The 12,653-nt window shown below is 30.2% G+C and overlaps 1 protein-coding gene across 1 annotated transcript; it reads left to right on the top strand.

The window, feature by feature from the left end:
• The first annotated feature begins 6,380 nt into the window (after positions 1-6,380).
• Positions 6,381-10,179, top strand: LOC113866272 (low-temperature-induced cysteine proteinase-like). Its single transcript, XM_027501152.1, has 5 exons — positions 6,381-6,819; positions 8,410-8,645; positions 8,753-8,893; positions 9,531-9,983; positions 10,090-10,179. Exons 1-5 carry the CDS (start codon positions 6,381-6,383, stop codon positions 10,177-10,179), a joined length of 1,359 nt encoding a protein of 452 aa, XP_027356953.1.
• Positions 10,180-12,653: the final 2,474 nt, after the last annotated feature.

Below are 12,653 nucleotides of genomic sequence, written 5' to 3'. Positions count from 1 at the left end.
GATGAATGTCTTTGTGCTCCCTTATATCTCACAAATTAAAATTTCCATTGCCATATGCCCGATGATTTATTTTTTTCTCGTCTTTTTTCGTTGTCATGTGAATTATGCTATTAAAGGAAGAAACCATTGTTTTTAGAAACATTAAATAGGTCTTAGACTATAAAAATATATCTACATAGGTTTGCAAATACAAGCGTAATGATCGTGAGGGCGTGGATTAACTTATTGTTCTAGGTAGAGTTCCAGTCTACTCTACTCTGGACAACAATTTCTATTAATTAATCCACCTAGTTGTGATACTTTCATTATTTTTTAATTACATTATATATTGTGTTTTTTATAAATATTGTTTAAAAGTAAAATTTCCTCCGCGTTAATATGTTAATATCACAATCATTGTTAAAAAAAAAGAAGCAATATCATATTTAAGTTACCTAACCCATGAGGAACGAGTCTGGTTCATGTATTAAAATGCTACCCGTGCATTTTTATTTTTTTTTATCTAGGTACATGTGTGGATTTGAAAATAATATTTTCAAGGTCCCTTACAATGTTTTTGTTGATCTATTTACTTATTAAATAATAAACTTAGTTAAGATTCGTATGTTTTGAAAACGAAAGATGCATTTTTTGAACATTTTTTATGAAATATAAAAAAATATATAATAGTATCTACCTCTTCATCTATAATATAAGACACAATTCTTAAATAAAAATAATTTTAACAATTATAAAAGTCATTTTATTAGTTAACTCTTTTTTATTATTAAATTAGATAGAATATCAGTCAATCTTAAAGATAAAAGAATAAATTTACATATCTTTTCAGCTTCAATAAGATGAGTACTTCATCAGTTAGATTAAAGAATAATTAAATTAATTAAAATAAATAATTATATTATTATTTATTTAATTATATGACTAAAATAAAAACTGATTCACAAAATCTATTAACCCATAATATTGTTTATAAAAGAACAGTAAAAGATTAACTTTAAATATTAAATAAGCATTTATTAATATCTTACTTTGTCATCAGACTACCTTTTACATATACATTTTTTACATCAGATAAAGAAAGACTTATAATACAAAAAAAAACGTCATCTTATCCTGCAGTGAAAGAATATTTTAAAGAAAGGCTTATAATACAAAGAATAACGTTATTTTAATCTGCAGTAAAAGAATATTCTAAAGATAGCAATAACTCAAACTCTTAAATATTGCGATTTTTTTGGGAGGAAAAATATTGCGGTTGGAATCATTATCGTACACTATTCCATTGCCGCCATTGATGTAGCGATGGCTTAATCCTGATCTATCAACATTAATGCTGAATAAAAGAATTACCAAAGGGATATTGAAAGCAAATAACATACATAACGCCAAGTAGAAATTAAAATCACAGATTCATGGTTAAAGAAAGATTATAGCAGTAAAAAGAATTTAACACCAAAGAAATTTATTTTGAAATCAATAATTAAATGTTGAGTTTCAAATGTATCCTTTTAAAAGCCTTACATTATATAGTTTCTTGCAGATACACGTGTCCAAATATTTAAGCATCCATAAACATATATATTTTAAAGTTCTACACATGAATCAAGTTTGAAGAGTTATGGAGAAGGAAAAACACAGTTGAATGGAAGAAGTTGACAATTTCGGGGAGGGGTTCCTATGGTACTATTTAATATCCTAAGTATTTTTAAAATATTATTTTTAATAATCTACAACAAAATTTGTTGTCCAACACAATAGATCATCTCATTTTTCTCATAGATAAACTCTACAATAGACCAAAACATCAGGATTTGAGATAAAAATCGTAATTGAGAGTAGGTATAAAGAAAACTGCATAAAATTGTAAAGAAGGAAAGAGAAGTGTGTTGAAGAATCTAGAAAAGTAGAAGATGTTGAGGTTGAGGCTTTAAGAAATTAGCTTAATGCGTGGCTGCGCTCAGACTATACGTGATGAGTGCGGAGAAAGAGAAGAATTCAGTTTTGAAAGAGAATTAAAAGAAGCATCGAGGTGTAATGTGAATAACATTGAATTGAGTAAAAAGCGACGTGATAAATTTAAAATTAAATATAAAAAAATTCGTGACTTACTATCTTTAAAGGTTTTAATATTTTCATAATCTTTCGTTTTTTTTTTCATATAAAAAAAACCACGTAACGCCTAGTTAGCTATAATAAACATAAAATTGACATAGCATAGCATCCGCGATAACAGTGTGGTAACGGTGACAGTGACAAATGAAAAAAACAAAACATTGATTTAAACAAGTTGCAGTATCTTTAGTCTTTTCCCAGCCTATTATCCACCGGAGAAAGAAGACGTGGCATGCCTTTTTCGAAAGGGCAACCTAGTTTCTAACTTTCTGGTATTATCATTCATTATTATAACTACCGTGTTTACGCCTGGGTAAAAAGGTCAGGAAAAAAATTCCATTCAAAAAATTAAATATTATTTTACAAGTTCTGTTAGTATTATTTATTAATTAAAATTTAATTTTTATTTTATTATAATATTTATATCTAATAATATCACAAATTATTAAATTATATTTCTAATTTAATTAATACGTCCACAACACTTAAATATCGACATTTTATCTTTAAAAAAATAAATATTACTTTATAATTCACTATCTGTCACTATTATCTATAAAATAATATTTAAATTAATAAAAAAACAAATATTTATTAAAAATATATTATTTAATATCATTCATATATATTTTACTGCAAGTTATATTCATTTTTTCACTTATTATTGTTTAAGCATTGTACTTAGACAAAGTTTGACATAATCAACATTTTAACCTTTTATTAATAGACACACACTCAAACACGTGAGTGTACGATAAAAGGAATTAAATAATTTATAGACGTAAAATGTGTGTTAAAATGTTAATTAGTAAATAATTTAAAATATTATTTTTTAATTATAAAACTATTAAACTTCTTTCATAATAATTGACTTTATTTTTTTTTACAAAATTATGAAATATTGAAATATATTGTGTAATTTTTCTAGAAACATTATTCTTAAAAACTACATTTTAAAAAATATCTATATAAATGAAAAGTTCTCGTTATCAAATATTATCTAAAAAAATAGATACTAAAACCATTTATTATAATTAAACTATACTGAGGCTCGGGCTTGTAGCTTTGAGTAACACTGCTATAGGATTTATGTTTTAGAAAATTGACTATATTGCGCCTCGACTCAGAAAGTAGGTCATCCTGAACCTCATTACCAAAGAAAGATTCAAACAAAACCCTGGAAGAATCACGGAATTGGTAGAAGAGCTTCTACCACCTCCCGGCTCAGCAACCAGAGCATACAGCCGAACGATAATGTTTTCGCTTCCTCTCCCTCTTGGGCTCTTTTTCCTTACCCTTGTCCTTGCGCTTTTTTGGCTAACCTTCGTCAAGAACAAGGTCTCGGGGAGGATGGCGAGGTTCGGTTACCTCTGGAACATTGTCGAGTTGGGGATGGCGATGCTCTTCAACCGACACGTCACCTGGAGTTTGCCTTCTCAAACCGTGACAATAAGTCGGCATGTTAACTCCTTTTTGAGCCATCAGACCTATAATACAAACAAAAAGTCAAATCAATATAACTCAATATTCAAACTACACTATAAAAACAAAGCATACCATCCATGTCCAGACGAGGATAAGGAGACTTCAACAAAAGGATGAGGGCTCAGACAGAAAGCTCTCGGGGAAGAGACTTTAAGCACTCCAGGGCCGACATCTCTTCAGCCGACAACAAGTCCTCGGGGAAAACGTCGAAACGACGAGGTACCCAGGTCCAGTGGAAGGGGAAAAACGGGTTGTTTTCGCTATCGAATAAGTATTTCCTACCTATAGGGTGCACGGTTACTTTGAAGAAACCGGTCTTAAAACCCTTAAAGGAAGATGCATATGGTTTGAATAAAGGCAGTTCAGGTTGCCTTATTAAGGACACCCATCTTGCCATGTCCGAAGGACGAGTACAAAAAAAAATGAAAAAACAGTCGTACACTAGGTTCTATGTAATGAAACCTACAAAGAATTCTAAAGGCTTGTATAGCCACCCACCCATTCGGATGGAGTTGTGTCAGCGCTACATTTAGAACCTGCAGTACTCCCATCTGGAAGTTATCAAAGGGTAACATTATACCTAATTCTCTAAACATATATTCGTATACAAAGAAGGTGTCGGGATAAAAATACTAAATCAAGATTGCTGGAGCCATCCCCCAGCAGGTATCGATAACGATAGGATACGGATCTGAAGATTCCCATAGTGATATATCACAATGGTCTACAAAGGATTGGAGATCCCTATTCCTTTGAAAGTGTGAGAAGTAGGCGACCACTTCACAATAGACCCATTCATAGTCAGGAACTGTACAAGGAGGGAATACCGGTCTTTCCTAGGGGGGCTCGCATTCGACAATGATTGGGTAGTTTCAGAATCATCGGCACCTCCCGACGGTTTGGCACCATCACTGCATTCCCTAACTATTTGTTCTACTTCATCCTCCGCCCCACTTAGCCTTGAAAGAACCTCACCCTCTTCGGTTCCTCTAACACTATGAACTTCAACAGTAGTCGGCCTCGATGAATCAGACAATGAGTTATCCCACTCTAAGGATTCGACCATTGCAGAAAGGAAAAATTAATGAATGACTAAGCGTACCTTGTTGTAGTAGTTGGAAAAAGGAAGAAAAACTTCTAAAAGCAGTGTATACCACTTGGTCTAGAGGAATAGTATGCACCCTTCGGTTTAGAGCAAAAAGGTGTAAACAAAGGCCTGAACCATCATATATTTATAAAATCAGAGGTGTCGGGCATACGAATGGTCATATCCCTTCCTAATCGTCAGATCTTTCCTAGATCTACGAATGTGATCAGGCACCCTTTCGTTTTCAGGGGCACACAAAACGAGGAAACTTTAACAAAAAAATCTCTGACACCCTAAAGTGGCCGAAATCATTATTTATATTATTTGTATTTTTTAATTATTTTTTACTTACATCTAAAACTGAATAGGATTTCGGTTTGTGTGTCATCGACCTATTTATCTCTCTATTAAACCGAATACCCCTTCGGTTTACTTACCTCCTCATCACAACCAAATACCTCATCGATACTCTTATCTCTTGACTAAAACTGAATATCCTTTTGTCTACATATCATGGATAAGTATTTTATCAAACCTTTGCATCGTACCTCTTCGGGCTTTGGGGGCTAGTGTATCAGATAAGATACTACTTGGTCTTACCTACAGAAAAAGAGAACCGAGTACCCCCCTCTGTCAAGATAAGCCAAATACCCTCTCAGTTAGGATTAAAGGTAATTAACCCAATTAAGGGTAATAGTCAAATTATTATCTACTCTAATTAAAGGACCAAAATCAGGGTTGACTTAGCAAGTCTATTAGCCCATAATATTTCTTATAAAAGGAAGGTAAGAGGTACAAGTAAAAGGTTGACTTTTGAATATTTAATAACATTTATGGCTCACCATCGAGACCTGACTTCAGTATCGGAGTGTCTTTTGCAGGTATTATCCTCACATCAACAACGTACAAAAAGACGTCATCCTACTCAAATAGAGATCAGGAGATTAATGTTTTCCTATCAGAAATACAAACTATAAATATTATCATTAACGCATTTGAATTAAGATTATATGAATTATCCAATGTGATTGAAAATATAGTAATATTTAACATACTTAAAATGTATTCTTATAAATTTTTAAATCATTGATTAGCATGTTAAAAACACGTTAAGTCATTATAATATTTGTTTTGTTTTAATACAGGATAACTCATTTAAGTAGTTTATCTCAAAATTCATTAATGGTAACGTACCTGTTTGTTTAAAAATTCAATATTCGCAGCTTGTGTCTAAAAATGTATTTGGATAAGATCACAAAATAGATTTTGCAAAAAAAAAAAAAAGCATTTCAGGACTTTATTTTTAAAGAAAAAATTATATCAGAGAAAGTAAAATAATTTGTAGATAAAGAATTGTATATCCAAAATTTGAAAAATGTTTTATGAAAATTTTTCATGGACAAAGTACCGTTTCCTGTTTGCATATTTTTAAGTGTAAATATAATAAAAAGAAAAATATATATAAATAAGTGTAATATAATATAACACGTTTTATAAATATTTTTAAAACCCACGTGCTTTCATTTTAATAGATTTTTTAAAGTTTAATTTATTTTTATTTGTATTTCAAATTGTCTCGGGGTTCATCACCATCCCTCGCCGATACTTTATATATTTAAATCACTATACACACCTGTCTCAGACCCCAATCACTCATCGAAGGACTTCTTCAATCTTCACAAAATATCGAGAGAAAATGGGAAGGAATGGATGTGCCAAGGTAATGTTCAAGATCCTCATCGCGTTCACGGTCTTCGCAGTGTCATTGGCCTCGGACAAGGCAGCGTGGAGGAGTGACGAGGAAGTAATGGCTATATACGAGAAGTGGCTTGTGAAACATGGTAAAGTTTATAACGCGCTGGGCGAGAAGGAGAAGAGGTTCGAGATCTTCAAAGACAACCTCAAGTTTATCGACGAGCACAACGCAGAGAACCGGACATACAAGGTTGGATTGAACCGGTTCGCTGATCTTAGCAACGAGGAGTACCGGACCAAGTATTTGGGAGCCAAGATTGATCTAAGGGTGGCCAGGCCCAGCAACCGTTACGCTCCGCGCGTGGGCGACAAATTGCCGAAATCTATTGATTGGAGGAAGAAAGGTGCCGTCGTACGAGTCAAAGACCAAGGAAATTGCGGTAAGTAATACACTGCCATGCGTGTCCTGTTTACCCATTATCATGTTTGCCCGTTTTATGGTAAATGATTCCTTTTTTCATATTAATATCCCAAACACACCTGGCTAGGTTTTTATTTTTAAATTATCCCTTCACGGAGGCTAGTCCTTCTGATTCCTTACTTCTATGAGCTACTCACTATGATTTTTTTTCAATAACTAACAACATTTTTTTTGCATGGTAAGGATATATTTAAATTAAAAAAAGCTATATTACATAATTATTTTTTAAAAAATTCATAACAAGTGAAAGAATATTTTTATTATTAATGATAAATATTTTTTGAATATGATTAAATTAAACAGTAAGACATTTTATATTATGAAACATTACTTTTATTGATATCTGATGTTAAAATTTAAAACATAAATTGAAATTAAGATTATAATAATATTAAAATTTATTTAAAAATATTTTAATTTGATATAATATAATTTAGAAAGAAATAAAATATTAACCCAAAAGTAAAATTAAATATATAATATACAAATTGTATTATTTAATAAAAATAATATTCATTTTTAGAAATACAGGTGAAAATTTTAAGCTCGTGTTATAACTAGGAGTACATCTATTCATAGAAAAATGGACTCGTATATATTATAAGATGTTAGATAGATGTGAGTTAATTTATTATTTTATTTTAAAAATTATCAAATGAAACAATATTTTTTTAATTTCCTAATCTCACTCCCCAAGCATAATTATTTCAGACACTTAATGTAAATATTATATAAGCCATTTTAAAAAATTCATGTAAAAAATGTGTGCACTTAAAGAATTCAATTTCATCTCAAAGTCTAAACCACCGTATAATGGGGCATAGCTAACATGATATATGCACATGAGACTGCGTCTGTCACACTTCAGATTCTCATTATGTACGAAGGCCCTAAATTAAGCAATTAAAAAAGACTAGTATCATATTTAAGGAAAAAAGTGTGAATACTCTAAAATGAAAAGACCTAAACATGTAAATGGTCAAAGATCCAGCGCTCTAATTGAGATAATTTGTATAAATTTATTAAATGTTTAATCGGAACCCATTAAGCAAATTTTTAGAATATACTGAACTAAATATGAATATATTAAATTTGAGTGCATTAAATAAAGTGTTACATTTTAATTATTTTTCATTGAATAGATATTACGCTCATCAGTATATTGATAGTATTCAAAATATTGATACTTTATATTAATAATGATGATGTACAATGAATATATATTATCTTAATAAATTGATACATAAATCTTCTGGTCTCGTGTGCACTTTTAGGCTTTAACTTTGTATTATTCAATTAGTTGTTTAAAAGAGCCAGCAGCAGGACCTGTACCTAAACACCATATAATTAATATAGAGTGTAAATTCGATACACGGCAAAATTATATAAAAATAAAGCATAAAAAACTAAAATTTAGGCTTTACTAAAAATTTTAAAAAATAATGTCCCTAATTTCTCTTCACCTAATTTTTAGAAAAAAGTATGTATATGTTGAGATGTATGACATAAAAAAGCTGATTGCCTATGTTTTTTCTGTTTTCAAACGAAGGTAGTTGTTGGGCATTCTCTGCAATCGCCGCAGTGGAAGGGATTAATAAGATAGTAACAGGCGATCTAATTTCACTCTCAGAGCAAGAATTGGTGGATTGTGACAGAACAGTTAATGCAGGATGTGATGGCGGACTCATGGATTATGCCTTTGAGTTCATTATAAACAATGGTGGCATTCACACCGAAGAAAGTTACCCCTATCGAGGGGTTGATGGTATATGTGACCGATATAAGGTAAGTTTCGGCTTTATCATTTGATATATAAATAATAAATAAGTAAATGTTCTGTCATAGTTTCGTTGTAATATTTAAATAATTTTTTCTTCCTCTCTTATTCACAGAAAAATGTAGGACTTGTTACAATTGATGCCTACGAAGATGTTCCTGCCTATGATGAGTTAGCCTTGAAAAAGGCTGTAGCAAATCAACCAGTGAGCGTTGCCATTGAAGCGAGCGGTAGGGAGTTTCAGTTATACGAATCAGTAAGTTTCTTATTCAACTTTATTTAAGAAGTAAAGGACTAATGCCAACTACATTGTGAGCACAGAGAAAAAGTAAACAATTAGCAATTTGAAAAATTTGTGTAAACGTAAAGTTAATATAAAAAAATTATAACTACTCGATTTGAAGTAAATGTATATGATCGTTTAAATGTGAATTTAAATAAGTACTTATTTTTATTTTTTTATAAAAATTCAATTAAATCATACGCATTAAAAAAAGTTGCCGAATTAATAACATATTTTTTTAAAAAAAAAACTAGTCACAGCATTCTTAGTTTGTCTTGAATTAAAATAAACTATATTATTATAGTAATGATTAAAATGTTAAAAATTTTCAACAATAAAAAATAAATATGTAAATAAATAATAAATATTTTTAAAATTTTATAAAAAATCTTTTAAGTACCAACAAAAAGAATTATAAAAAGGACCAAATGAAACATCCTACTTGATTTAATGAGATGGATTATGAATTTTATTCAATTTTCAAGAATAATTTACATTAATGAGACACTAATCATTTGTTGACACATTGTTAATGAAGTTTGAACTTTTAAGCATTTGCTGTTATATTTTTCCAAGGCCATTTGAAAGCGATCAGTGTCAATTTTGTTAGGGTATATTCAGAGGAAAATGTGGGACAGCATTAGACCATGGTGTTACAGTTGTTGGGTATGGAACAGAAGATTGGATTGATTATTGGACAGTGAAAAATTCATGGGGCAAGAGTTGGGGAGAGGAAGGTTATATTAGAATGGAGCGTAATTTACCAAAAAGTAGAGCCGGAAAGTGTGGAATTACAACTTTGTCCTCCTATCCCATAAAGAGGGGCCAAAATCCTCCAAATCGTGAACCATCACCTCCTTCACCAGTGAAGCCGCCACATGTTTGTGATAATTACTACAGTTGTGTTGAAGGCACTACTTGTTGTTGTGTTTTTGAGTTGGCAAATTATTGTTATGGGTGGGGATGTTGTGCTTTTGAAGCTGCTACCTGCTGTGAAGATCACTCAAGTTGTTGCCCGCATGATTATCCTATCTGCAACATTTATGCAGGGACCTGTCATATGGTAAAGACTTTAACATCAATTCGTAAAAATGTCAAATTTCCCATAGATGACATGCCTTTGAATTCCCACGTATATATAACTGATTCTTTGAGATTGTCTATTGTAGAGTAAGAATGACCCCTTTGGAGTGAAGGCAATGAAGAGAACTCCAGCTAAACCGCACTGGGCGTTTGCGGGTAGGAACCAGATAATTTGACGGTGACCAACTTGGTACTCATCTCATTTCACAACTTTCATCTAATTGCCAAAAATGTATAAAAACCATAAATGTTCGCCATTGGGTTACCGATAGTTAATGGTTTGTCAAATTATAGTCAGAACTAAATAATTATGCTCTATTTTATTTTTGGCTCTGTTTTAAATTATAAATATCAATCAATAGAGCCTATGTTGATTATTATCAGTTTCATACTTTTGTTGATTGATGATTTAGCTTGTGTTTCGTTTGATGGAACTTGGAAGGACCAAAAAGTACCAGAAAAGAAGTGTGAGAGAAAACTGAGTGAATAAGATAACAGAGGGAAAAATAACTGGGAGTAAGAATATTTTTATCTTTTTTTTACCCAATTAAATAAACAAATGTAAAATTTAACTTTTGTTTCTACTTTTCTTTTCTCTTTTAATTAATTCAAGTAATTTTAAAATCTTTTCATTCTCCATTTATTTTCTCTTTTTCTTTCCTGTCTTTTTTCTTTTTATTATCTTTTCTTGAAAAAAATTATCTTCAACACTGAACCATTTAGTAGGAGAGAGAAAAATATTGTCAACTGTATAAAATAAATGAAATTTTCTCTTTTTTGTTGAATGATTCAATAATTGGAAGACTCTTAATCCAATTTTATTACATCTAACCATTTCATTTAATGACTGCCATTGTCCTATCATATACCTCACAGTCACACGTCAAGAATTCCATTCCGAGCACTTTTTTCTGATCTGTTTGTTGTCATATGAATTGTGCTATTAAAAGAAAAAACTGTTGCATTTAAAAATATTAATTAGGGATGCCAATTGACAATTCGGATATAAATTTAATTCGTATTTACCAAAAAAACATTAAAGGAAACTGTTTTTTATTATTTTAAATTTAACTCAGTTTAAATTTTGATACAGTATATCAAATTGAAAATATTTATTTTGAAAAACTAAAATTTAAAATTTTATAATTATAATTAATCTTAATTTAAAATTTTAATTTTCTATGGTTCTTTCTTAATTTTAGAAAATATATTTTTTAATTTAATCACGTTTAGTACAATGGAGTACTTATTATTAATAATAAACAAAGTATTTTTTAATTTATAATTTTTTAAAAATTTAAATATTTATGCAATTTATATTTATATTTTATTTTAAATATAAATTAAATACACGAAAATATTATATAAAAAAGTTACATTATATAGTTCTGTATTAATTTTTAAAATATTATTTTTAATTATATCATGTTTAATGTAATAAAGTACTTATTATCAATAATAAAAAAAAGGTATTTTTTTCAATTTATAAATTTTATTAAAATTTAAAATAGTTATGCAATACGTATTTAATTTTTAAAAAAATTAATAATATTCATACAATACACAAGAAATTTCATTAAATATACATAAAAAGCAAAATACTATAGTACCACACATATTATTTTCCTTGAGTCCTTAACAAGGGTAAAAAATGGGTTGGGCTTTACAAAACTTGAATATAACCCATTTGTCAAATCAAAATCTTAAATTTGACCTATTTCCTCGATACATTTAAGGCATACCTTTATCTTTTTAAAATTCTAACTTGATTTTAAAAACCTACTTTAACATTGAATTGATTAAATCTACTTTAAATGTTTTTGAAAATTTTATAATATTAACATATAAAATCAACTTAATAAAATTGATTAAGCTTTTCGGGACCATGCAGTTTTTTGTTTAGTCTGCTGCCGCCTGCCACTAGCCCAATCAAGTCAAAAGCGTCTTTTCTTCCCTCTTCTATGTGCAGAGGTATGATGCTGCATTGTTGGTCATTTCCTTTTACCCTCTCTTTTAGCAACGCCAACTTTTCTTTAATATTTCATATATAAAATTTTATAATACCTTTTAAAAATTAACTCTAAAATCTAATTTCTAAAACGGTGAAGCAAAAGGAAACCCCCTGCATGCTTGGAATTGTATCTTTTAGGCCTTTCTTTTGTTGCTTAGGGGGTTCTGCCCTTCACACCCGTTATAACGCAGTATAAAAAGGTATGGGAATAATAATAACTCATATTTGTACCTACTCATGGCCAAAACTCATACCCTAATTTGAGTTATGTAACTTATCTTCTACACCAAACATGGCCTTACCAATTAAAGACGGTACTTTTTAGAATCTCTTTTCCTCCCTTGTGTTATCTGGGACGAGACAATCACTTAACAAATGCACATTAACGCTTATAAAAGATAAAAGACCAGACTGAAGTAAGACATGCTAGCTATACTATTACTCCGCCAAAATATCATCCAAACTTAATCGTCGCCAATACCATCGTGTAACTCCATGCATCCCAAAATAGCAGCACTGTCGTCCAAGTTATAAGCTCGAAATACAACTCTTACGATGTTCATATTTATTTTTCACGTTTAAACATCTACATAAATACATGAGCAGTTTCAACCATTATGTAATGTGGAAATTTATTTA

Source organism: Abrus precatorius, unplaced genomic scaffold (assembly GCF_003935025.1).
Source record: "Abrus precatorius isolate BTA unplaced genomic scaffold, Abrus_2018 Scaffold4, whole genome shotgun sequence".
NCBI lineage: Eukaryota > Viridiplantae > Streptophyta > Magnoliopsida > Fabales > Fabaceae > Abrus > Abrus precatorius.
This window is presented reverse-complemented; position numbering and strand designations above follow the sequence as displayed.